The sequence below is a fragment of the Aquarana catesbeiana genome, linkage group LG06 (assembly GCF_042186555.1).
Source record: "Aquarana catesbeiana isolate 2022-GZ linkage group LG06, ASM4218655v1, whole genome shotgun sequence".
NCBI lineage: Eukaryota > Metazoa > Chordata > Amphibia > Anura > Ranidae > Aquarana > Aquarana catesbeiana.
In genome coordinates this window covers 366,993,368-367,019,627 of record NC_133329.1, presented here as the reverse complement: position 1 = coordinate 367,019,627, position 26,260 = coordinate 366,993,368, and the positions used below count along the sequence as shown (strand labels likewise).

The following is a 26,260-nucleotide window of genomic DNA, read 5'->3' as shown; positions in this document are numbered from 1 at the left end:
TATCACAATGCAAATTCTTTCCTTATACCCACCATCTCTTTAAATATTATCTAGTAATTTTGGTTATTAAGTTTGGTTACCTATGTGTAGCACCCTCTACCAGAAGGTAGGTGCTAGTAAGGGTTGTTTTACTAGGTTAATTCAGCACAGGCAAATTTAGGCAGGCTTATGCTGCGCGCTAGGCCTGTCTGTTTTGATTCTGGGGCTGGGAGTGTTTAGAGTAGCATTGGGTGTGACCACCTGGGCTCCAGTCTGAAGCACCTCCCCTGCTTCCAGGGAGAATGTTCTGGAAGAGGAGGCTGGGCCTAGAGCTGGAGTGGCAGTCAGCACATGTGGAAGCTCTGACCAATCCCTAACTGGCATTGGCAGGGGGCGGGCCTCCTATATATGCTGAGGTCACATGCTGCTGGGGGGGGAGTAGTCGACTGGGTGACGTGAGGAATGGAGTGCTAGACAGCCGCAGGATCACACCCCCATCTGGGGGGGGGGTGGGATCGCAGGAGGAGGCCCAGGGAGAACTGTGAGGCAACATTGCCTTTACACGGTCACTGGCAATGTCTCTGTCACCACACAGTCAGTGGCAGGAAGCTTCTGAAGCAGAGAGGGCAGGAGAATCTGTCAGAACGCATGGTCCGGGAAAGTTCCTCATCAAGGACTCAGGGCTGGAAGGTTGGAAGGTCGGTGAGTGTTACCACAGTGGATGGCTGGAGGATGTGCCAGGGATTCTGTAAGGGAACTCTGCTTCTACACGGTCACTAGCAGAGTCTTCATCATGCACACGGCGGATGGTGAAGAATCCTGGATCAGAGAAGAGACTGTGGAGATGTGCGTGTCAAATCAGTGTGGCCGGGGAACAAACGATTTGCAAGTTGGACTGGCTGGGAGCAGTAGTCATTTCCTAGAACATAGACTTTCAACCTACTAGGCCTTCGGGGAAGAGGATGTGTTATACCCTAATGTAACTACAAGTTGTGCAGGAGGAAACCAACTGTACAAGGAGAAGCAAGATTGGGCAGGTGGTAAAGAGAACTAAGACCATTACTTTTACACAGTCAAAAGTGATGTTTCTGTCCCTCACACGGTGATGGATGGAGAACTCTTAGTAACAGCAGTCTGCAAGGAGATGCAGAGGGAGCAATAGTCGCATAGGAGATGCAGAGGGAGTAACAGTCTGCAGGGAGCTGCAGGAGAAGATTTCTACTTAGTCAAATGTGCACATTCTATCTTCAGGCTCTAAATAGATCAAAGTACTGTATATTGAAACCTGTAAATATGATGGCAATGATTAATTATATGGACATCCCATATCCCAATCCCTATCCAAGTTAAGTTGTACCCCCCAATAAAACAACAAAAACAAAGCTCGCAAATTACTGTTCATTGTCTCTGGAAAGGATGCATGATGTCTGGCAGTGGGGTGATTTGGCGGATTGTTTGTCAGTAGTGCTCACACCATGGCCACAAATGATTATCATTGGAAGTATGTAATACCTTCTCAGTATATCAAAGTCCAATCCTCAACAGTCAATAGCATAATAGTTGAGATTCGCCTCATCTTTACCACACATGCCTTAAATAATTTTGGGAAAACTTTTTTTGGGAAAATTTGAGAAACCTACATCACTGGCAATGTCCCTTGAAGCTCTGGCAGCCTTTATGGATATGGCATCTGGCTTCAAATCATAGCCCTTCTTCTTGGCATCTTCCCAAGCTTGTCTGTACATTTTCTGAAAGTAAAATAAAGGGTAATTAACAGTGGAAAATAGGCAAAATGTCATGAAGTCACCAGAATATAACCTAGTCATTTCTCAAAGGCAGGAGGCTAAACTGTCAGGTTTGAAGGAGATGCAACTACTTTAAGCCTTATCAAGTCTACAGTATGTGAGTAAAAATTAATTATGAGCAATGAATCATCATTAATACAGGCACAAATTGAACCCTGTCCATTGTATGGTGTAAAATATAAGACCGGGTTCCCTGTTTTTAAAATGGTCATCATGGATCAGTCATAGATATAACTTGCTCTATTCCATTTGATACCAATCACCATATAAAATGTTCCTTTCAATTTTTGCCATAAATGTGTTAACTACAAACTTTTTTTTAAATGTTATCTATATCAATTAATAACTGATTTTAACTTACGTCACTCGTGTTAACTTGGTTGACTTTAGACAGAAGAATTTCAGGAGTATCTGGCATCACATGGATTTTGGTCTTGTCTTTATTCCAGGCTTCTGTATAAAGTTTCTTGGGGAAAAAAAGGCAATTTTACTATGAAACATGATTACCTGTCATTGTGATCACACGATTGGGAACCACACTGATTGGTTCTCAATCACTAGCCTGAAATGTGAAGCTATCAGTGACAGTGTGGTCACCACACTAGGAGCATACACAGGCAAGTGCTCCTAGTTCTCTGGTAGAATGCAGAGTGTGGGTGTCTGGGGTTTATGTGGCCTGTGCTAAACTTGGTGAGAAGTAAAAGACATCTGAGAAGTTATTTTCTAAATAAATGTGCTACCTTCTAGCAACTAACTTTAAACATGTAAAATTACAATGTCATATTTACAAGCAAAAAAAGGATAAAATACTTTTTTCTATTTTAAATAAAATGAATAGTTAACTGTACCTTATTTATAGTTACTGCATTATTCTTTGCAAGTACTTGATCCATGGCATCATTTGGAATGGAAAATTTCCATTGATCTGGATTTTGTCTGTACTTCTTTTCGCTGAGGATGTTACTGGCTTTCTTGGCTTTTTCAACATCTAAGGATCCAATTGGAACCCATCCGACCCCTTTTAGCCAGTTATTGAAATCTGTCTTATATTGGTTCTATAAAATAATGTAAGAATAATAAGGAAATAAAAGCATACCTTAATGTGAAAAAAAAAGATCAAAACTGGGAAGGGGGGAGGGGGTTAACCCAACATAAATCCATCAAGGACATGTAAAACTGCAGACCAAGAGGTTAGAAGGGAACCTAATTAATATATTGTATCACCAGTGCATATTCTTTTTTTACTTTTCATCAATAAATAGAATGCTCCGTAAGGAGCTTCTGTCACATTTGAAGGAATGATCTTTCTGTGAGGGATTGTGAGCTCACATGAGCATAATAAAAGTAGAGCTTATTCAATGCAACAATGGTCCACAGCATTTTTTTGATTCTGGGCTTTAAATGTTGGGTTAAATATAAAAACCTGGATTGGTGCTGGTTAAATGCCGGAGTGTCTCTGAATAACACTAAAATATATACTTGTTTGACTTTCTTATATAAAGCACCATGGAACCTTTACTTACATCGCTCTGGATGTTCATCATGTTTCTGGAGAGTTGTAAATTCATAGCATCAGGCAGAAGGGTGTATGAATGGATCAGCTGCTTGTAGTTTGTGTTGGAGGACACGTCCTGAGCTTTCTTAGCAGCAGTGACACTGAACATATCAATTGGAGTGTGATACTTCGTCTTGCTCTTCTCATAGTCTTTCTTATATTCGCGATCAGATTGGATTTTGGCCACGTGCATGTAGTGGACCAATTTAGGGTCATCCTGTAAGCTGCGGAATCCCACGTGCTTACCCTTAGCTTTTTCATAGGCTTGTTTATATTTGTACTGGTGGAAACCAAGAAAGAGATGAATATTATGTTTAGAGGTCTGTAACGCCAAATATCTCTTTAGAAGAATCTTATTATTTAGTTTTCTTTTCTTTAAAGTAACTGTATTAACATGCTTTTTTACATTTTATGGTTTCTCTATATGTGACCATTTATTTGCATTGTCTTCTTTCTGTTAGCATAGGCTGAGAAATGGAAGGGAGAGCAAGGATGTCTTCAGGACCCAGATTATACCAGGACCTGGGCCAGCTGAGCTGTTTATTTAGATTTAATTTCAGACAGTAAGACTGCATTCACACCTGGGCATTTTTTAATCGCTGGCAGAATCGCAGCGATTCTGCCTACAATTTAAAAACACTCTGTTAAAATGACAAAACGCACAAAGTAAATTTCAGGTGCCATTTGTTTTAATGGCACCTAAAAACGCGGTGCGGTTCTGCCACATTTGTCACACAATAAATCACACTGCAATCCCGGCAAACCGCATTGCATGAAGCTTGTCACCCAAAAGAAGCTGCTGGAGGGAGGGAGAGGAGGAGGAGCTGGCAGCACTGCAGTGGGAGAAACAGGAGGATCGGTATCTGCAATAAGGCAGTACAGCCGGTCCTCCTGCTCGGCAGGTGCCCAGGCCCCCCTTTTGAATTAATAGTACACAGGCCTGGTACAGGAAGACAGGCTGTACTGTCTTGTCATTGGCCCTGGTACACAGGGTGATTAGGGTGTGCCCAGGCACACCCGGCACACCCCCTGCGCACACCTATGGACCCTGAAAGCAATTTTTCCTGATGTTAGACAATACTCTCATAAGACAAAGCAAGAGAAAGCATAAGCCCACACATTACAACAGGGGGTTTAGATCCTGAATGCAGACTGCTGTTAAAACAGTGAGGTTCCTCCGGACTGCAGGCAGTCCTCTCCCCTCACTAAGGCTTAATCCTCCATGTGCAACAAATTTCCAGAAACGGCTTCATTCCTCTGCCTGGCCAGTCACAACTCTGATGTCCTCACATAAAATGCAGGGTAAGTAGTTCTGCAATGCATGGGAGGACAGCACGGACATGCCCACTTTTTGATGTGTCTGACAGCAGGGGATAGAGCCAGCTACAGGGTAAGTAAAAAAAAGTATTTGTACTTATCCCTTTCCCTCCTAGCAAAAGTAGCATTTAACCCATGCAGTGTGGGGAGTGCAGGGAGGGTTGGGTTGAGGTAGGCCTTAATGCATGGGTAAATTTAACAACAATCTGGAGTTGGGCTTTGAATGAAGCAGATTAGAGTGCCAGCAGTCTGGGAACCTGGAGAGTGTAGAAGACATATTTTCAAGTACTGCAGTACTAACTTAAAGTGGGGTTCCACCCAAAAAAAAAAAATACATGAAAAATCCTAAAAAACAAAACAAAAAAAATTTGGATATTTTTTTTTTTAACTTACCTCTAAATGCCTGTTGCTAGGTGGTCCCTCGTAGTCTGCCTCTTCCAGTGCCTGGGCTGGTGACATCACTTCCCCCTCGGCACAGGAAGGGCTCAGCTCTGCTCCCTCCCTCCTGTCAATCATCTGGGACCCATTACAGGTCCCAGGTGACTGAGCGGCCAATCACGGCGCGCGGCGCCGCTCGCGCATGCGCAGTGGGTGCCAGGCTGTGAAGCCACAGCCCGGCGCCCACAGTTGCAATGCCGGTGCCACTGAACGGAGGGGGAGACGAGCGGGGCTTCGATCCCCCACATCGCTGGACCCTGGGACAGGTAAGTGTCCAATTAAAAGTCAGCAGCTATTATTTGTAGCTGCTGACTTTTAATTTTTTTTTTTTTTTTGACTGGACCTCGGGTGGAACTTCTCTTTAACTGCTCTTTTGGCACAGGGAAAGTAAGTCTTATAAATTATGCGGAGTGGGGTACAATGATAGATCAGACAAAGACTGATTTACATGAGAAAAATCATGAAACATACTCACATCACTGGCAATGTTTCGTGATGCCTTAGCAGCAAGAATAGAAATGGAATCAGGTTTGAGGTCATATCCTTTAGCCAGGTGCTTGATCCAGTCAGCTTTATAAAAAGACTGAAATATAGGAAAAAAAGCAAACTTAATAAGTAAAGCAGAACCTTTTATTGATCTAGTAAACCAATTCACTAATAACTCGTGTAAGCTTTAACATGTTAATGTAATTTTAAATGTAATTCTTTGAAATCTTCACCTTTCATTAAGGTAATACCTGGTGATGTTGCAATGAAGATCCTTGTTCAGATACTTCCTGTTATAGAGTGACAATGCTCTGTCCCTGTCTCCCAATTTTGCCCCTATGTTGTTACCCTGTCACACAAGATTCCAATAGAGACTACAAGTGACTGTTTCAGCACACATTACACATGCATGGTCCCCTGTTGGCACCATCGGCAAACCTGCCCTGAGAAATGCCATGGAGCCATCTATGTAGTACATGTAGATAGGAAGTGGCTGCAATTAAGCTGGAGGATATTAGCAGTAGTGAGATGCAACAAAGGATAAAAACACGTGGAATCAGTATATTTTTATGTTTTATTGGAAAGACAACTATTTATTATATATGCTTTAGCAAACTAAAGGCCATTCAGTTAGGATGTACAGCAACTTTAACCACTTGCCGACCGGTTAACATACTTGTTCTGCGTCAGGTCAGCGATATTGCACGAAATCATGTACCTGTACGTCATTTCGTGCAATAACCACTGGGTGGCACGCACGTGCCACGGAAGGCGTGATGGCACGCTGAATGGACAGAGGGGGAGTCAATCAGTGGGCCTCCAGCCACTGAGAGAGGCAGAGCATCGGTCTGCCTATGTAAACAAGGCAGATAGCCATTCTGACAGGGGAGAAGATAGACATCTTGTGTTCCTGCTAAGCAGGAACCCGGATCTCTGTCTTCACCCAATCAGAGCAATCCCCACTCAGTTGGCAAGCCCCCCCAGGGACACATTTAACCCTTTGATCGCCCCTGGTGTTAACCCCTTCCCTGCCAGTGTCATTAGTACAGTAACAGTGCATTTTTTTAGCACTGATCACTGTAATAATGTCACTGGTACCCAAAAAAGTGTCAAAAATGTCAGTTAGGTGTCCAGTTTGTCCGCCACAATATCGAAGTCCCTCTAAAAATCGCTGATCGCTGCCATTACTAGTAAAAAATAAATAAATGAAAATTCCATAAAAATATCCCATAGTTTGTAGACACGGTAACGTTTGCGCAAACCAATCAATATTCACTTATTGGGATTTTTTTTACCCAAAATATGAAACAGAATACATATTGGCCTAAATTGATGAAGAAACTAAATTAAAAAAAAATATTGGAAGTGTTTTATAGCAGAAAGTAAAAAAACATTTTGTTGGTCTTTTTTTGTTTATAGTGCAAAAAATACAAAACCGTAGAGGTGATCAAATACCATCAAAAGAAAGCTCTATTTGTGGGGAAAAAAGGACAGCAATTTTATTGGGGTACAGCGTCACACGACTGCACAATTGTCAGTTAAATAACGCAGTGCTGTATCGCAAAAAATGGCCTGATCATGAAGGGGGTAAAACCTTCAGGGGCTGAAGAGGTTAAATAATATTAATGTTGCTGTATATGGTTTGATCTACTACCTGATACCTTGTGACAATAATGAATTTACTATCAATGTGCCCATTAAGATGCCCTCACATTTCCAGTATGGACTACCGCATCCTTCTGGCAATCAGATTTCCTTTTTTTCAACTATTCAGCTGAACTATGTTTTTTGGATAGCTAAATCTTTTAACAACTGGTAGATGCTTATTCAATCCTCTACTGAGCAACATTATTGGAAAACATTGGGAGTGGTGTAATCTCACTCACCTCACTTATATTCTGTGCATTGACTTTAGCTTGGATGAAATTAGGGTCATCAGGGTTTAGATTATACTTGTGCTTCACTTTCTCTCCTGCTGATTTGTAGTTTATCTAAAAATGAAGAAAAAGTCTACTTGTAATATGTCATAATATCAGAACTTACAAGTAAAATTAGTCATTTATAATACTTACATCACTGTGCTGTTTGGTATTGCTCTGAGCTAAAGTTATTTCCATAGAGTCTGGGATGCTTGTAAATTTGAAAGTGTCAGGATGCTGGCGATACTTCTTCTCGCTCAGAGCATCTCCAGCCTTCTTAACTTTTTCAACTTCCAAACAGCCTAGAGGACTCCATCCAACACCCTTAAACCAGGAGTTGTAATCTTCTTTGTAGACATTCTATAAGAGAACACACAATAGTAGTATCAAAACCACATGGAAACTGTACAGGATGTTAATGCTGTCAATTTGTTTTATTTAGTTTTCGACAGAACATGGAAGGGTTAAAGCTTCTTAATTTTTCCTTTTGGGGAGATATCCCCTTACTTCCTATGAGGATAGTAAGTGATAGGAAATCATTCAATAGGGACAAAAAACAAAATAAAGACAAAAACACAGTTTATTAAAGTGGAGAATGGTTAGAAATTCTGAGAATGTTTTTTAATGCTGCCCCAATGACCCCCCCCCCCCCAATGAATTTCTTGTACAAATGTCACAGGGTCAGGAGGTAAGAAAAAGAAATTCCCTAACGGGGTCACAGACAGATTAAAAAACCTGTAATAAATTGAAGATGGGATCTTCTAAGAATTATATATTAACTAAAAAAGTGTTACTTTTTGTGCTTTATTATAAATCCAAAGTTACACACACACACAGTTACACACGCTATTTTTTTTACTATTTACAAAGAAACCATGAAAGTAGGGCCCTGCTGTTTTAAATCCAAGTGAAAAATCATTCATACTCTGCACATGTAAAAGCTTGACAGAAATTTTAAGTCTTCCTCACTTTGTCCAATGCTAGAAATAAAAATAGTGGCTGGAGTTTCTTTGAGAAAATACTTCAGCAAGCTGCAACCCTCCAGCTGTTCAGCAACTACAAAGCCTGAAGTCACTGACTGGCTGGAGTATTCAAGCCTGTTGTAGCCCATACTCACATCACTCTGAATCTGCATCATGTTCTTAGACAACCCCACACTCATGGCATCCGGTAAGAAGGTGTAGTGATGGATTGGCTGCTTGTAATGGGTGTTGGTGGCTATTTCTTGGGACTTCTTGGCAGCTGTAATGCTAACCATGTCAAGAGGAGTGTGATATTTGGTCTTCAATTTCTCATAGTCCTTCTTGTATTCCCGCTCAGACTGCATCTTAGCCACAGCCATGAAATGCACAAGTTTAGGATCATCATGTAGGCTTCTGAAGCCAACGTGCTTACCTCTGGCTTTCTCATAGGCTTGTTTGTACTTGTACTGAAAAAAAAATATGACAATCAATGTTGATATATTGTCACAAACAATGTGGACAAATGGTTGCAGCATATGTGTTTGTTTCAAGGTGCTAATGGTTGTGAATTTTATTATATGTATATATATCTGCTATATTAATACAAAATTTAACAGTTAAACACAATATTATTATTGGTGGTGGCAGCCTATGGTTTTAGGGGTGCTTGGGCCTGTTGTAATTGCAAGTTGATTAATCCTTCCACTTCCTAATGAAGCAGAACATAAGCTATACTATTAATGGATCAATGGATTAATATTATTAATATACCGATATTATTAATGCATTTAGTATTGTTAGAGCAATCGGTACTTACGTCACTGGCAATATTTCTGGAAGCTTTGGCAGCAACAATGGAAATGGCATCACCCAGAACATGATGTCCTTTACGAATGGTTTTCTGCCAGTCATGCTTGTAAAAACTCTGAAAAAAAAATTATTTTTACCTATCAATCAATGTGTTTTTCATTATTCATTATTTCTTTATGATAAACAGTTAATTATAATCACTAGCCAAAAAGGTCAATTTACCATTATTAGGCAAAGTTTGAAACTGGTTGCCTTCATAACACTGATTTGAAATTCAACAACTAGATTTTAGGGAAATAAAACAGCTTTATGATAATGAATAAGTGAGAATGCGTTATTATCTCTCAGTTATCTGCAGCCTTTCCTGAGATCAAACATGTGTGTAAATATGGCCTACTTTCAAAGTTACCATGATGCAGAGAAAGCCTTCTCTAAGTTTATCATATTCTAAAAATGCAATTAATAAAGGAAATAAAGAACAATAATATCAATGATATGAATGAACAAAGTACCATCATAGCAACCAGATTTCCATCCACTATATTCAGATTAATTAATAGCAACTTGTAATTGGTTATGGTTGGTTGAATGTTTTACATTACTCTTTATTTTTCCTAAAAGAGCCTGTTCCTAGTGCTCACTTTTTTTAGAACATTTCCCCTTTAATTCCTTTAATTCTACTAGCAAATAATAATATCTTAGGAATCTGTATTGGAGAAGAGAAGGGGTAAAGGGCCACAGGGCCACAGGGCCCTAATTCGGACTTTACAGGCAAGATGGACAATGATATAGTACAAAAATATATTTTATCAACAATACGTCATATCAAACAGGTCAAGTAAAAAAGGTTTAAAAACATACGATAGGCATATGGTAGTAATGAGTATCTAGTGTAAACAAGAAAGTTGACACCAAATAAACGGCAGTGAGCCCCTGTGCGTCTTAGGAATCTGTAATCATTAGACAATGTTCTGTATGAGGCCTAATGTACAGTGGACATTTAGCTGCATTTTGTTAGTCTTTAGAAAGTTCTGATCATCCTGATTTTTCAATGAAATTTTAATTATTACAAATAAATATATCTTGACATGACCCTGATATTTTAAAGCTGGAATTGTATCCTAAAGGAGATTATATCTTCAGATATCTTAAGCAAATGCATATTTTTCTAATGCCTTAAATGGTTTTCCATGTTTCTCTGTACTTAAACATTAGTAACAGTTACAGACAAAGGATCTAATTGTTTTTGTGCAATAAAATAAAACAAGAAACTTACATCACTAATGTTAGCAGAATTGTACTTGGCTTGAATAAACTGAGGTGCATCTGGGGGCAAATGGTATGTGTGCAAGGTCTTCTCTCCTGAGGATTTGTACAGTTTCTGTAAAAAAAGAAGTTTGACTGAATTAATGGGAAGCACATTTATACTTTTACTTTACTTCACTTTAAGTGTGCATCAAAACACAACAATCCAAATCATGGTTCATTTTACAGTTTAGGCCATGTTGTTTTCTCGAGAATGCAGAAGCGGCATAACTACAATATTGTCAAATATGCATGTTGTGGACTACATTCACCTATATCAACATTGTATATAAAATGACTTACACAAAATGGACCCACTGACTATTAAATTCTGCAGCATTGAACCTGATCATCTCTGGTAGGCTCTGTGTGACCTCCTCTGCGCAGATGGTTGAGGACTATTAGGGTCAGTTCTGGCTTGGATATTGAGTACCAACTTGCAAGAGTTCACATCAGTATAAAGAATGTGTCTCCAGTTACTAACATATGTGCAAGTTTTGGGGAAGAAGAGGAAGTAGGCAGATGCCTGACTATCTATTATCAATAACATGCAGGGTTCAAGCAACTCACTCAGCAATATGTAGGAAAAAACATGCGCGGAGGCCAGCTCATTTAATTTGAGTGAGGGCATGAAACCCCAAATTCCTCATGAATTGGCATGTTTTAACCAACAAAAGAAAATTATAATCAACAGGTAAATTAGAAACCCATCCCGTATGGGTTGAAACATAAAAACAAATGATAAGAAAGGAAATTGTGTTAAGGCCACTTACATCACTGAGTTGAAGAGCATTTGTCTTAGCCTGGACCATGACAGGAGTATCAGCTATACTTGTAAACTTTATGGTGTCTGGATGCTGGCGATATTTCTTTTCGTTCAAAGCTTCACCAGCCTTCTTGGCCTTCTCCACATCAAGGGACCCGATAGGAATCCACCCTGTGCCCTTCATCCAGCTGTTCAGATCAGACTTGTAGATGTTCTATAAAGGAAACAAATAAAAAGCTTAAAACTAACTTGGTGGTTGAGTTTGACTAAGCCAATGTCTCCCAAACCTTTGTTAATCATGCTACACCACCACGTGACATCTTTTGCAGTAAGTACCACATGTACAACTGAAAGATACTGGCCTTCTGAGAAAAAACAAAGGTTCTTCCAAAATATTATGCTGGCTTTGTATTTTCTGTATCTCTGTAAAATTTGAGTTTAACTCTCTCAACTACAGCTGAAGCATTACTGTTTTTTGTTTTGCAGAACTATCATTACAGAATCTGGTTTTCAGCCCTTGGTTGCTTCCTGCTCTATTTAGATATTACTCCTATTACTATTCCAAACTGAAATTGTGACAGACCTAGCTGGGAGAGAGACTTTTGGAGGGGACTGAATGCTAGCCTCTTGCCGATCGATCGTGGGCCCTGGTATTTGGGGGAACGGTGCTCTTTGTGAGCTGTATGCCTGGGGACCCTTGAGGTGGTATTACTGTGGATTCGGGTCCTGGTCCCCCAGGACACACAGACTCTGGGGACCCTGGATTTGCCATATTATAAATAGTGGCTGATTCATAATGCTGGGACAAATACTGTTAGGAGATGCTGATGTCAATTCCAGCCACGTGTCTGTCTGTTGCCTGCTAGAATGTGTATTGTAAATAAGTCTCTAGTATGGGATCTAAGAGTCATTAGATCCCCATTGTTGTTTGTGTTAATTAACTCTGCTATTGTGATAATGTTGATTGGGTTTTCTGAGCTACAAGACGGCCAGTCTGACCTAAAGGTCATGTCTGAGTCATCTAGGCTGTCTAAAAGGATTAGTTAATTAGCCCATGTTAATTAAGTTTCTGGTCACAGGTGTATGTTCAGAGTAATATGAGCCGGAGATACGCACCTCCTCTTTTATTGTATAAAAGAGCCTGTATTTTTCAATAAAAGAGATTCCTGGTTGAACTTACATACAGCCTGCCGGGTGTTTGTTCTGATCTACACAACTGGATTAGAACGGCACATAGCTGTAGTTCTAGTCCCTGGGAATCAGATGACCGAACCATCAGATGTTGCGATCTGCAGTCTGATTCTATAGCAGCAGAGGAGTGTCGGGAGAGTGGAATTGAGCGAGCAGGGGCTTGTTACAGAAATAACCATGTATGCCCCATACCTACATACTTTAACAGCTGTTTAGCTGTAATGTAATGATTGTCACTTTACAGTCTGTTCAATGAATTTAATTGAAAATACATCCTTCTGCCTGTGTAATGCCGAAGTACATTCAAATAGTTTTATCTCAAAAGGACCCTGTCACAATCTGAGGATTGGAACACCTGGGACTTTAAAACTCAGGTTCTAGCACAGTAGAAAGGGCTAAACATGTGTGGCAGGGTCCTAGCAGATGCAGGAGCAGTGTGATGTGACCACACGCAAACAGAGGTGAGTCAGAGTCACAGGATCTAAGGAGCTGCCTGGTCTTCACAAGAGCCACTGTAGGTGTGGCTGTTGCCCTGCAAGGCAGCCCCCTGGTTGCGGCTCTCTAACACACAGGCACAGTGCCAGAAAATAGCAAACTGGAATGACTCAGTTTGCACACAGGATACAAGTACCAAGGAAAGACTACTGCAGCAAGCTAAGAAGAGACAGTAGAGGGAAAACGCAGTGAGCAAGCGTGAAGCACAGTAGTGCGGGGGAAGCTGTGCAACAGCGCAGAGAGGTGGACACAGCAAGCAGGAATGAGAGGCAGGAGGGAAAACGACAAAAAACAATGTTGTGAAGAGCACCCACTGCAAGGGAATACAAGAGCGCAACAAAAGAGAAAACACTGAGAACAATGACAAGACCGAACAAACAAACAGAAGTATTCTCAAGCAAGAGCAAATGCCACAGGCAACAGGGAAGTACGGCTGCAGCATGTATAAGCATTGCTCGAACACTAACCCATAGGTGCAAATGCTTAATAATACATAGGTTCGGGGCTCATTGGCAGGAACCCAAGCAGCTCGGACAGGAGGCAAAACCCATCGCTGGATCAATATACACGGAACCGTGGCAGACCCAAACCACATCCTATAGTTAGTCAGTATGCTGCTTTCTAAATGAAGGCCATTGGTGCCACAGAGGCCAACATTTCTTGTCTACAGTTTAAATTACATTTTATTTGTAGTGCTTTCATTGACAGCCATCACTAGCATTACTTTGTTTGCCAAAGTTGGAACTACACATCATTACTAAAACATACAAGAATGAGCCTATGCATTACCATTGGTACATGTCCCACAGTTTAAGAAACCCCTAGAAACACAGATTTTCTCAAAAAGAATCAACTCACATCACTTTGTATTTCCATCATCTTCTTGGACAGTTCAATGCTCATAGCATCTGGTAGGTAAGTGTAGTGATGGATTGGCTGTTTGTAGCCAATGCCACTTGCAATATCCTGAGACTTTTTGGCAGCCACCACGTTGACCATATCCAGTGGAGTATTGTATTTGGTCTTTAACTTTTCATAGTCTTTCTTATATTCACGCCCGGACTGCATCTTTGCCACATGCATGTAGTGGACAAGCTTAGGATCATCTTGTAGACTTTGGAAACCGACAAGTTTCCCTTTCTGGGCCTCATAAGATTTCTTATAATGTACCTAAAACAAGTGCAAAGTGCATCCAAACAATTACATATCACAACTGTGACATAATTAAACTTCTGTTATATTTCATTGAATGTAATCAGATTAACAGAAATACTACTGTAAACGAGTCAATGTGCTTAATTTCTGTTACTGTTTTGACTATATAATGCCTCAGAAATACATGATGTACTTTCTATATAAAAAAAATACAGCACAGTAGTTGTGCCTGCTTTTTTTTTCAGTATAAGTCTATAGACATCTCAGATTGTAGAATTATTGAAAGCAGGGAAAGTATTACTTTAAGCTAATGTTTAATCCAAATAATTTTTGCCCTAATTGGTGTCTTCTTTCCCACCTCATCATGATTCTAGATCTGAATCAATGGATGAAATGGGCAGCCAGAGACAGTAAGGCTGGGGTGGAAGGGGCTATGCTGGATGCCCTTCAGCCAGAAAAAAGGGAAAAACTATGTTGCAGCTTTTAATGCATGCTCATAGTGGAAGCTCATAGTGTGCAGTGATAACAGAGTAAGTCATTTCAGTACAGAAGGGGAGCCTGTACAAATGTGCAAGTCTGTAGGTTCCAATCCCATCTATTCAGTCTGGAAAACATTACATCCCATTATATACCCCACATCTAATGACCCGTACACACGGTCGGACTTTGTTCGGACATTCCGACAACAAAATCCTAGGATTTTTTCAGACGGATGTTGGCTCAAACTTGTCTTGCATACACACGGTCACACAAAGTTGTCGGAAAATCCGATCATTCTGAACGCGGTGACGTAAAACACGTACGTCGGGACTATAAACGGGGCAGTAGCCAATAGCTTTCATCTCTTTATTTATTCTGAGCATGAGTGGCACTTTGTCCGTCGGATTTGTGCACACACGATCGGAATTTCCGACAACGGATTTTGTTGTCGGAAAATTTTATAGCCTGCTCTCAAACTTTGTGTGTCGGAAAATCCGATGGAAAATGTCCGATGGAGCCCACACAACACACTCCGATCGGACATTTTCCATCGGAAAATCCGACCGTGTGTACGGGGCATAAGACCTGGCCGTTCCTGTGATAAAAGCTAGTGAGGGGAAAAGAAAGTCCACCAAGGAAGCATATTTTTAATTCACTCCTGTAATAAAAATGATGTCATATTACTATAATGTTGTACTTACATCACTAGCTGCTTGTCTAGCAGCTTTGGCAGCCCTGATAGAGATAGCGTCAGATTTCAGATCATATCCTTTAGCCTTTAGTTCTTCCAATCCTTGTTTGTAACAATTCTGAAACAAAAGATATAATCAATTTAGTCTGAATAACAACAGAGAGTTAAAAATAATAAGTATGTAGAAGTAAATCTTACATCGCTTATGTTATAGGCATTAACTCGGGCTTGGATAAATTCGGGAATATCTGCAGGTAAGGAATATTTATGAATAACCTTTTCTCCTTCTGCCTTATATAGAATCTGCAAACAAAAAAGAAAATATATGAACTGATGGATTCCATAGACAACATTGCATTCAACATTCAAGGGTAGCTTACATATATAGGAATTGGTTTACCTGACAGTGGTTTATAGCATTAAGCGGTAATGTTTCTCATAGCCCAGGATTCTGCAGACTCTGTGCCCTTGCCCTGCCTCCTGCCTGTTCTCTAGACTACTTCCACCTAAGTACCACCCCTTCTTTCCAACAACCTACAGAGCAGACTCTTTGACCGCAAATCTCACTTTTTAGACGCATTTCAAATAATTACAAAGTACCTAAACTTTACCCATAACAACTTGATTACAAATAATGTTCTTTAGCAAGGAACATACATTCCACAATAAAAACTATGCTGCCAAAATGAGTGTGTGCTGTAAATTGCCTCCAGCATTGCTCCTGTTTCCTCTTGCCAGAGGCTGCCATTTTGCTAAAGTCCAGAGCACCTGAGCAGAAGAAATTTTTTTATTCGGTCAGCAGTTCAGCCCCTAGTGGCTCTGATTTTTGACACAGTGCAAAAATAGAGAGCAACTGAGGCTGTGCAGAGCAGGATGAGACCATGCCTTACTGGATTTTAAATAGTTTAGGCAAAAGGGCCCAGCATTAGGTAGTCTATCAAGACTTATTTTTCTGACTAAAGTTCCACTTTAAACAAGAAAATAGCATTATCATCATTAAAGAGTTTAAAGGCATACTTACATTACTCCTCTGTTTTTGATTGATTTTAGCTTGGACCATAACAGGATCATCTTCCACAGAAGTAAACTTATAAGTATCTGGATGTCGTCTGTATTTGTTCTGTGGAAAGAAAGGAATTACCATATTATTACTAAAGTAAAACAACAGCAAAGGTACCAATTCTATCTCATATACTTAGTATGAGTAACAGAAAATCAACCAAGAGTGCTATATCTTTCCAAATAGTGAAGTTCTTTTCCAAGATAAAGACAGGACATTATTTGTAGAATAATGCCCCGCACACACGGTCGGACTTTGTTCGGACATTCCGACAACAAAATCCTAGGATTTTTTCTGACGGATGTTGGCTCAAACTTGTCTTGCATACACACGGTCACACAAAGTTGTCAGAAAATCCGATCGTTCTAAACGCGGTGACGTAAAACACGTACGTCGGGACTATAAACGGGGCAGTGGCCAATAGCTTTCATCTCTTTATTTATTCTGAGCATGCGTGGCACTTTGTCCGTCGGATTTGTGTACACACGATCGGAATTTCCGACAACGGATTTTGTTGTCGGAAAATTTTATCTCCTGCTCTCCAACTTTGTGTGTCGGAAAATCCGATGGAAAATGTCCGATGGAGCCCACACACGGTCTGAATTTCCGACAACACGCTCCGATCGGACATTTTCCATCGGAAAATCCGACCGTGTGTACGGGGCATAATAGTGTTGTCGTGCTAAAGAAGTGATGCTTTTATGGTAAAGGGAGACATTCATTGGTTCTTGTTTGTATTGACCACTAGGGTCAAACTTCAGTGATGCTTTTGCTTAAGACCACAGATTTATATGGTCACAAAGTTTTTTTTTCAAATTATTTATATTACACTATTTTATAGATTATCACAATGAGCTTATGGAAATAATAGTACAGAAAACTGATGAATAGTGTCATGGTTATGCAATAGAGTTTTCTCTGTCAGCTTACCTGTCTCCATGTGTTCATCTCTAAAGACCAGCTACCTCTCACCTGACTGGTTTTATAACCTCTCCTCTAAGCATGGCCCCACCCCAGGCCCTATCAGGGAACCCTATATTAACCTGTGCACTGCAAGCCAGCAGTGCTGATCAACCATTGTGTGTTAGCCTCCGTGTATACTTGCTGTGTTTCCTACGTCTAATTCCTGTTACCAACTTTGGCCTGTTCTCGACTCTCCCTGTCTGCTTGTTACCCTGACATTTGGTGTGCTATGTTTATTCTTGTCTGCTAGTCGCCCTGACCCTTGGCTTACCCCTTACTTCCCTGTCGTTCCAGCCTGCTGCCTCCTTCCTCTTCTCCTGTAGTCTACGGTGAGCATGAGCTGTGAGACCCTGGGGGCCGCGACCTGGAGCCAGACTGCAGTGCAGTCCATCCTCACCATTAGAGGCTCTGGTGAACACCCGCTGGCTCTTAGACTCTGCGCCCTGGGGAATCTATGCTCTAGCTCCCACTGGGATCCATGTTAGTTATCCTGTAGATCTGCTTTCTGAACCTTCCAGGGTTCAATCCGCAGCAGTCAGTCCTAGGGTCCACTACCTTAGCGGTGCACTTCTGACTCCTACAGAGTGCATCTATCAAATGGTCCCAGGTGACCTGACAAATAGGAAAAGAGATACGGCTCCAACAACGATTTAAAGTGTTAACATAGACTGCTACCAGGACATAGGACACAGAAAAGAGGTGACGTGTTTCACACTTAGCGGTGCACTTCTGACTCCTACAGAGTGCATCTGTCACCTGGTTCCAGGTGACCTGACAAATAGGAAAAGGGATACGGCTCCAACACACTTAAATCGCGCTTCTTCGAAACCATGGTTTTAAACCAGTTAAATGTCCTGGTGGCTGGCTATGTTGACACAATAAATCGTTGTTGGATTGGTGGTGGTGTGCAGCCGTATCCTTTTTCCTATTCCTCATATTACAATGGCGAGCAGGGGCTAGCACCCAGCTCATCTAATCCATTTGGATTACCTTCACCTGGAGCAGCGTTTTCTTTCTACAGAAAATTGATGACAACAAGATGGAAGCAAGACGCTGACCAAAAGATTTAATTTTAGTCATTCCCTGAAAACTATAGTCCAGAATCTTCTGAATTGGAATCATGGCATAAATTAAATGGTATTTAAACCCTTAACTGACATTGTCACAAAGTTATATGCATCTCCGATGCAGAAAGTTTGGAGCTGTTTGGTTTTAGATAGAGGCTTTTGGGATAGCTCAGGTCCCTTTGTTAGGCTTTATACATTTCTGAAAAATAGTATCTAATACTTACATATTTATACACAGGATTACAAGGAGGGGCAATGAAATATGCACATTTAAAAAAATACAACTATTTTTTCTTTACACACTTTAGTGGTAAAGGCTATTGTAAGAGATAAGAAAATAGGCATTAGGAAGAGTTACTGGGGTGACTTAGATAAGCATTTCAGATACAATTCTTCAAACTCTCAAACTGTATGCATTAATCAATAGCTAACCCAGTGCAACACTCTACCACAACATGTATCTCAAATAATCTAAAGAATTATTATATTGAATAGTGCTTTCTATACAGTAATAGAGGGTTGGGAACCTGGTCCCCAACCAGGTTACCATGAGGACATGGGGGCAATTGGACTATCGCGGTACAGTAGGACAGTAAAATAACAGTGTATGACAAATATACAAATATGAAGAATAATAAAGGTTAAAATTTAAAAGGTTTTTATATAGTGAAAGGTTAATTTTGCTCATATGTATCCCCTAAATACTTACATAATATAAGGGAAGAAATTATACAAGGGGCAACTTGACAACTCTTTTAAGATCTTGCTACCCTTAAAATGATGACCATTGTAGCAATGAGTATAACAGGAGAGGGAGGGATTGGAGTGTGTGTGGACAGCAATTTGGTCTGTTCATCCCAAATTGAATAGAACAAAGAAAAACCTGGTGCCAAAGGCATCTTAGCAGCGAGAAACCATCATAAACCTCCAAAGGTAAAGGCATAAAAGTACGAACTCCCACTGGGCCCAAGCCATTTTTACAGGCCAGGAAACACTACAACCCCGTGTTTATGCTAAGCTTCTTAGAGCTTAGCACAGTAATTTCATATTGTGGGCAGAAATAATATTCTAAATATTGCTGTTTATTAAACACTGAAAGCAACTGCTGTGGTTACGAGTTGATGCAGCTTCTGTGCAGTAATGGTACAAGACCTGTAACACTGGCAAGTAAGTTACTGGACAGACGTATTTGCCTATATATGGTTTGGTATCAATAGGTTTTTACACTTTTTTGAATAAGTGCACCATTTATACACAATTAAAACTGGATAGACATGACTGTAAGAATGAGACTGGCCACAATAGTTTCACTAATTAGCATTGGCTCTGGGAATATAAGACCTATATTGATACGTATGTTGGGTGTACAGAAAATATGACAGTTTTTTTTAACAGGGAACAGGTATACTAATACAAGTTGCCACTGAATATCATTACCTCATCCAGGATCTGTCCAGCTTTCTTGGCTTGTTCCGCATCTATGGATCCATAAGGCGACCATCCACAACCTTTTACCCAGCTGTTATAATCTGATTTATAATCAACCTGGAAAACAGAGCACAAATTAACTAAGTAAAAACAAAAAAAGAAAGAAATAACGCATGTGCATTAATGGCCCTTGATGTACTGCCCAGTTCCAGCTTCACAGTCTACCAAATTCTGGTGATCCATCAAGCACATAAGTGGTCATTTCCATACATTCTGGTGGCTACTTGCCATCATAAGTGATTCCAGGTGGCTTGTAACGTAAGGGTTTAAATGATTTAATCTTGGCAAATAACGTGATGTTGGATTACTGTTTCTACAATGATCTTCATTTTACAGTAGTTATTTACCATTTCGGTCACCAAACATGCATGGTCAGCTGATACCAAAACCCATGTTTTTGCCAAAGTCATTCCAATGAACAAATATTGGATTGGTGGATCTTCTGACTGCTGTGTTATGTCCACGATAAGCTTAATATTTTAATTAATTCATGCTTATTAGACATGTGCATTCGTTTTCGTCCAAATGCATTTTCGTCCGAATTTCAGGTATTTTCGTTATCGTTTTAACAAACGATAACGAAAGTGCATAATCCGAAAAACGAAAGATCCGACATAAACAAATGCTTTATTTTCGTTTTTGTTGCTACAACAGTTCGATATAGATAGGAGATTCGACATGATGATGACAATAACAATCTGTGTCCATCAAACCTGTGGTCGAATGTGCCTAACCTTAACTCTATTAGTCCAAGATTATTCTACATAGAGAGAAAAGATTCGACATAGAGAGAAAAGATTCGACGTAGGGGAGAAAAGATTCGACGTAGGGGAGAAAAGATATATAAAAATATTGATGATGATGAATGTTATTGGCTGATTGTAACCAAAGAGGAGGAGCAGTAAAATAGCTAGAACTAAGTACACAGGTACTTTGGCTTATGATGTCTGTTGAAAGTTCTAAGAAAATTCGACGGAGCAGGTAAACTATACGGCGTCGTACAGTTTAGCTGCTCCGTCGAATCTTCTTTGAACATTCGCCAGACACCATAAGCCTTCAATGACAGATTGGACCTTAATTTGGATTTTCGGACGAATGCAATTTTTAACGAAAAAGTAAATAAATAAAAACGAATTTCGGGAGTAACTAAACTAAAACTAACTAAACTAAATGTATTTTTCGGACGAAAACTAAATTCCTAAACGAAATATTTCAGTGTGCACATGTCTAATGCTTATGCCCTAATAAGGCACATTTATAAATATTTTATGTCTTTATCCTCCAGGTGGAGTTGCTAAACTGGTTATATACACGACAAATTAATGCAGCAACCCATTTTTTCAAATCACATAGCAATCTAAAACATAAAATGGTAGATTGATCACAAGGAGTTGGGATCAAAATTGCTGTAATTGAACCTAGTAGAAAAATATAATTGCTTTCAATTAGGTTGTTGTTCTTTCTTTTTTCCCTTTTCTATCCCACTTCAATTCCTTAAAGTGTTTAGAAGCCATCAGGGCCCTTTCACGTGTGCACTGTGGCAATGCATGCTGCAATGCATATGTTGCCTCAACACTTGTTCTTAGTGTGGTGCATTGACATCCTGATTAGCACTCCAATGCATCGTACAATAGAGCCCAATGCATGACGCACTGCAGAGCAAAACAATGCATATATTGTGTGTTTGGCATGATGCATGCCTTAAAAAGGGTCATGAATTTTTTTCCATCCACTGTAATGCATTGGTAGCTCATTCATAATGATTGAGCTGCCCAAGTCACACAAGTGAAAGTGCCATATTGTGTGTTAACAAGTGTGCATTAATGCACTGCAATGAACACTTACAGTAGGTGTGATTGGGCCCTGGATGTATTGCTTCGTTTCAGCTTCACAATTGGCTAAATTCTGGTGGTTCATCAAACCCATGGGTGGTAGAAAGCCTATATTTTGTTAAGTGTGATAATAAGTGATCCATGGTGGAAATAGACACATGCTTTTAGATATTTAGCTTTAGAGGTAAAAAATCCAGTAAGCTACAGGTATGTAGTGATAAATATTTTACCTGTAACTTTATATCCTTTTTCCTAGTAACTACTATAAACAGATAAAAGTGCTCCATTTAACAAAAGATGTATGGATGTGAAATTACTTACATCACTCTGGATGGTATAGGACTTCTTAGCTGATGCCAGGTTAATGCTGTCAGGAGGGTAAAAGTAACTGTGGAGGAGGTGTTTATAATCAACGTTGCTGGCAATAGCCTGGGATTTCTTAGCTGACTGCACTTGAATCATATCCAAGGGTACATTATATTTGGTCTTTCCTTTCTCATAGTCTTTCTTGTATTCAATCTAGAGGACACAAAAGAAAAATAAAATACTCAAAAAACAGTTTCAGGAAAACCATTTGCAATGCAAAAAATATAGGCCAAACCTGATGTAGGCAGTCTACCAACAAATTATGATTCAAGGGCATCATTGTAGCCCGGGGCATTTTGTGCTGCACACCACAATATTATTATCTCTCCTGTGTCATTGACAGGATGTGTTTCCCGAAATTTATGACAGATTCCATAAAATTCCTTTCTCTGGTGCAAATTGTCCATTGCACTTTTAACGTTCATTACCACAAAATGCTATAGGGAAGTGTTAGACCTCTGTCCAGTTGTATTCTTGTATGTGACCCCCCCTCCCTGGGGGTGGGGGTGGGGGGGGGCTTCATGCCTCTATTTGTCTAAGAGGCCATTTCATCAAGACAGAAAGGGGGTTATTTACTAAAACTGTATGGTGCAAAATCTGATGCATCTCTGCATAGAAACCAATTAGCTTCCAGGTTTTATTGTCAAAGCTTAATTAACCTCCCTGGCGGTATGATTACTTCGGATTTTAGGTGCTGAAAGCGGTACAATTATTTTGCATGGAAATTTGGCGTTTTATATTGTAGGCCTGTAATTCTTAACAATAACACACTTAAATCTGTCCAAACAAGAGTCTAGTAGATATCCCGGGTATGATGAAGTTTGAAACATAAAAACATAAATTATAATATAATAGATAAATATAAATAATTAAAAAAAATAATAATATAATAATAATATAATAAATTTCCCCACGATTCACTATCGCTCAATTCTGCAAGTGTTCTAATTTACTATCACTGTTTTCTAGCTGGTCTAAAGCCACTTTTGATGTAAAGGGACACTTTTTGGTTGCTATGGACAATCTCCAGGTTCCAGGCAGAAAGAACAGTATATATAACATAAAACTGCATGCAGGGCATGGGCCAAAGCACTGGGGACAAAAGGGATGTGAAAAAATTTCATACAGTACTGTAATCTGTAAGGTTTTTACATTTTTTGAATTGGCCGCCAGGCTCCGCCCCCGTGCGTCGCAACGCTCGCAGGGAACGGAGCCTGGCACAGAGAGGCTTCGGAGGAGGACGGAGCCCGCAGACACAGCGGGGAACATCGCAGGATCCTGGGGACAAGGTAAGTAAAGCCGCAACAGGATCCTGCAATGTAATCACGAGTGTGGCTCGGGGTTACCGCTAATGGGACTGAAATTTAACCCCGAGCCACACTCGGGAAAACTGTCAGGGAGGTTGAACAAGTTGAAGTTAGAACCTGATTGGCTACCATGCACAACTGCACCAGATTCTGAGTGCTCCAGTTTTAGTAAATCTCCCTCAGTGAGACAGAAAATCCAAAACGTTGAGCTGTCATGAAAGCATGAGGTAAGGGAAAATCCTCCAATATATACACATTTTCCTATAACAACACTTTAAGAAGAGAATTGCGTTTACATTGGAGAAATTTCCTCTCATGTCCTGTTTTGTTTCCGGAGCATTTTAACTCAATAGGGGTTTTAACCCTTCCCTAGTCTTTACATAGATCTAAAGGCCACAAAAAGAGTCAAAAACTGATTGTGCTTATAATATTACCTTTTTATAGTATAATTTTTGTTAAATCGTTGCAATGGAATTCTATAGCCTTTTGAATTACAGACATAATTAACCCCTTGGGGCAGAGGGTACGCAAATATGCGACCCTACTGGACTGGGCTTTTTTTCGTGACACCACATATTTGCGTATCTGACTTTGTGCTGGGAGCATGTCACAAGGCACGCTTCCAGCACAGAGACCGGGGTCTCACCATGAGCCCCCGGGCCCCATACTAACGATCAGGACATAAAACTCCCGATTCCGGGTCACCTGATCGCTGTGATAGCCTCTGATTGGCTATCACAGTGATCCCTCACTGTGAATCCCACCCCTGAGAGAAAAAAAAACTGTCTAAATAAAAAAAAAAAATAATGATAAAATAAAATAAAAAAATTAAAAAAAATACCTAGATCAAAGTTTTGATCTAGGCCAGTGCCAGCGTTAGTGTCAAGGTCAGGGTCAGAGGACAAGGTCAGTTTTTCTTTCTTTGGAGGGGGGAGGGGCAGGCGCTCTTTAAATTTGTATCAGTGTCAGTGTGTTTTTAGGTAGGATAAAAAAAAAGCAAAATGCGCACTATTGTTTCTGGGCTGTACTGCAGATACAAACAACAACTAATATACACATATGTGGTATCACTGCAATCTTCAGGAGCAGGAGAATTTATTTTTGGGTTGTTCTTTGGTGGAAGGTTATGGTAGTAGCAAGAAATATACAGCTAAATTTAAAAATATATATTTTTTTTAGTAATTTGGGATAGTTTTCCTTTGATAATAAAAACAAATCAGAAGATATCCATTACCATTTACCATCAAATGAAAGCCAGTTTGTCCTGAAACAAATGCAGTATAATAGATCTGGATGCACAAAGTAGTGCGGATTTGAACGGTTTTACTAACACATGTCAAAGTTGTAAAATTGTGCTTAGGCATTAAGATTTGCTTTACCCTATAGGCGCGAAGGGGTTAAACAAGCAAGATTCCTGGTCAGCCAAAATGACCTCTGCTTCAAGCTTCGCCTCATGCAAAGCAGTTTTCAAATCCTCTAGTTAGATATAATTTTAGGAGATTTTATTTTTAAAAAACTATTTTAAAGAAGCCCTAACTATAAATGTTTTTGTTTTTAAATATATAATGTTAGTTATTATGTGGTGCCTGTCTATTTAATGTATTCTTGTTTATGTTTCTGTTCAATATTAGTGTACTTAATATGTGTTGATTTCCTATTTGCACATCTTTCTGTGAATTTTTTTAATACTGGTGAATATATTATTTTGATGTTTTAACAACAGCTGCCAGCAAGACAGTATTCTGTTTCACAGTAGGAATTATCCAGCATCTCCTTTTTATGGTTGAGGTATTTTTAAGTTTTGCTTCCATCCGAGGTCTGAAAATGCTCTTCACTCAACTTCTTTTGGGAGGTTGTGCTATTTTAAAGTCAGTGGGTGATAAAATAGTATTTTCTGCAGCTTAACTTAAAGCTAATTTTAACTCAACTAATTAACGTTTCTCATTTACAGCATTTTGGTCTGTTTATATGCCATTGGAAGCACTTTGATATTTATGGTTCAGAAAAGGCTTATATAGTCTTATATAAGACTTATATTATATATAAAGGCTTATATATACTAATGCTCTAATACTAAACTCCAAATGGATCAGGTTGGGAGCTACGTAAGGAGCTACAATAACGCTTTACTAATGAAGGAGTTCTAGCATAGTTTAAAAAAAAAAAACTTATGTATGTATATGTATAATTGTGCCATATACTTACATCACTCTGGTTACGAGCCACTTTTTTAGAATGCAGCATCTTGGGGTCGTCGTGAATGCTAAGTGCTCCGATCATCTTTCCTTTGTTCCGTTCATAGTCTTTCTTGTATTCAACCTGTGGAGAATGAAGTCAAATTATAAGTGGATATCAACACTCAAAAAGATAATTACTGTGCTAAGATCACAATCAACAGGCAAATGGAGGTAATTATTATAATAGTCAGCGAAATGTTATTTTCTCAATTCTGATCCACACCTGAACTAACATCCCAGTCTATGATGTGCTTTGCACTCTCAAGGCCCATTCACACTGCCCCCCCCCCCCCCCGTATAGTACTGTGAAATGCACTTTTTACTTTGCGCACTGCAAAGGACATTAATACATACATACAGCATCTCACAAAATCAAGTACACCCCTCACACTTTTGTAAATATTTTATTCTATCTTTTCATGTGACAACACTGAAGAAATGAAACTTTGCTACAATGTAAAGTAGTGAGTGTACAGCTTGTATAACAGTGAAATTTGCTGTCCCCTCAAAATAACTCAACACACAGACATTAATGTCTAAACCGCTGGCAACAAAAGTGAGTACACCCCTAAGTGAAAATGTCCAA

At 39.7% G+C, this 26,260-nt stretch overlaps 1 protein-coding gene across 22 annotated transcripts in view; it reads right to left on the bottom strand.

The window, feature by feature from the left end:
• The window catches only part of NEB (nebulin), a 309,390-nt gene that overhangs the window by 212,126 nt on the left and 71,004 nt on the right, over positions 1-26,260 (bottom strand). For all 22 annotated transcript variants that reach the window (XM_073634160.1, XM_073634162.1, XM_073634163.1 and 19 more), the window contains exons 20-37: positions 25,643-25,756; positions 22,086-22,283; positions 19,882-19,989; positions 16,376-16,474; positions 15,553-15,657; positions 15,365-15,472; positions 13,887-14,198; positions 11,350-11,556; positions 10,548-10,652; positions 9,279-9,386; positions 8,617-8,928; positions 7,653-7,859; positions 7,467-7,571; positions 5,570-5,677; positions 3,308-3,619; positions 2,633-2,839; positions 2,146-2,250; positions 1,620-1,727 (exon numbers count right to left, since the gene is read on the bottom strand). In XM_073634160.1, coding sequence (XP_073490261.1) covers positions 1,620-1,727; positions 2,146-2,250; positions 2,633-2,839; positions 3,308-3,619; positions 5,570-5,677; positions 7,467-7,571; positions 7,653-7,859; positions 8,617-8,928; positions 9,279-9,386; positions 10,548-10,652; positions 11,350-11,556; positions 13,887-14,198; positions 15,365-15,472; positions 15,553-15,657; positions 16,376-16,474; positions 19,882-19,989; positions 22,086-22,283; positions 25,643-25,756 — 2,928 coding nt within the window. The remainder of the gene's footprint in view (positions 1-1,619; positions 1,728-2,145; positions 2,251-2,632; positions 2,840-3,307; positions 3,620-5,569; positions 5,678-7,466; positions 7,572-7,652; positions 7,860-8,616; positions 8,929-9,278; positions 9,387-10,547; positions 10,653-11,349; positions 11,557-13,886; positions 14,199-15,364; positions 15,473-15,552; positions 15,658-16,375; positions 16,475-19,881; positions 19,990-22,085; positions 22,284-25,642; positions 25,757-26,260) is intronic.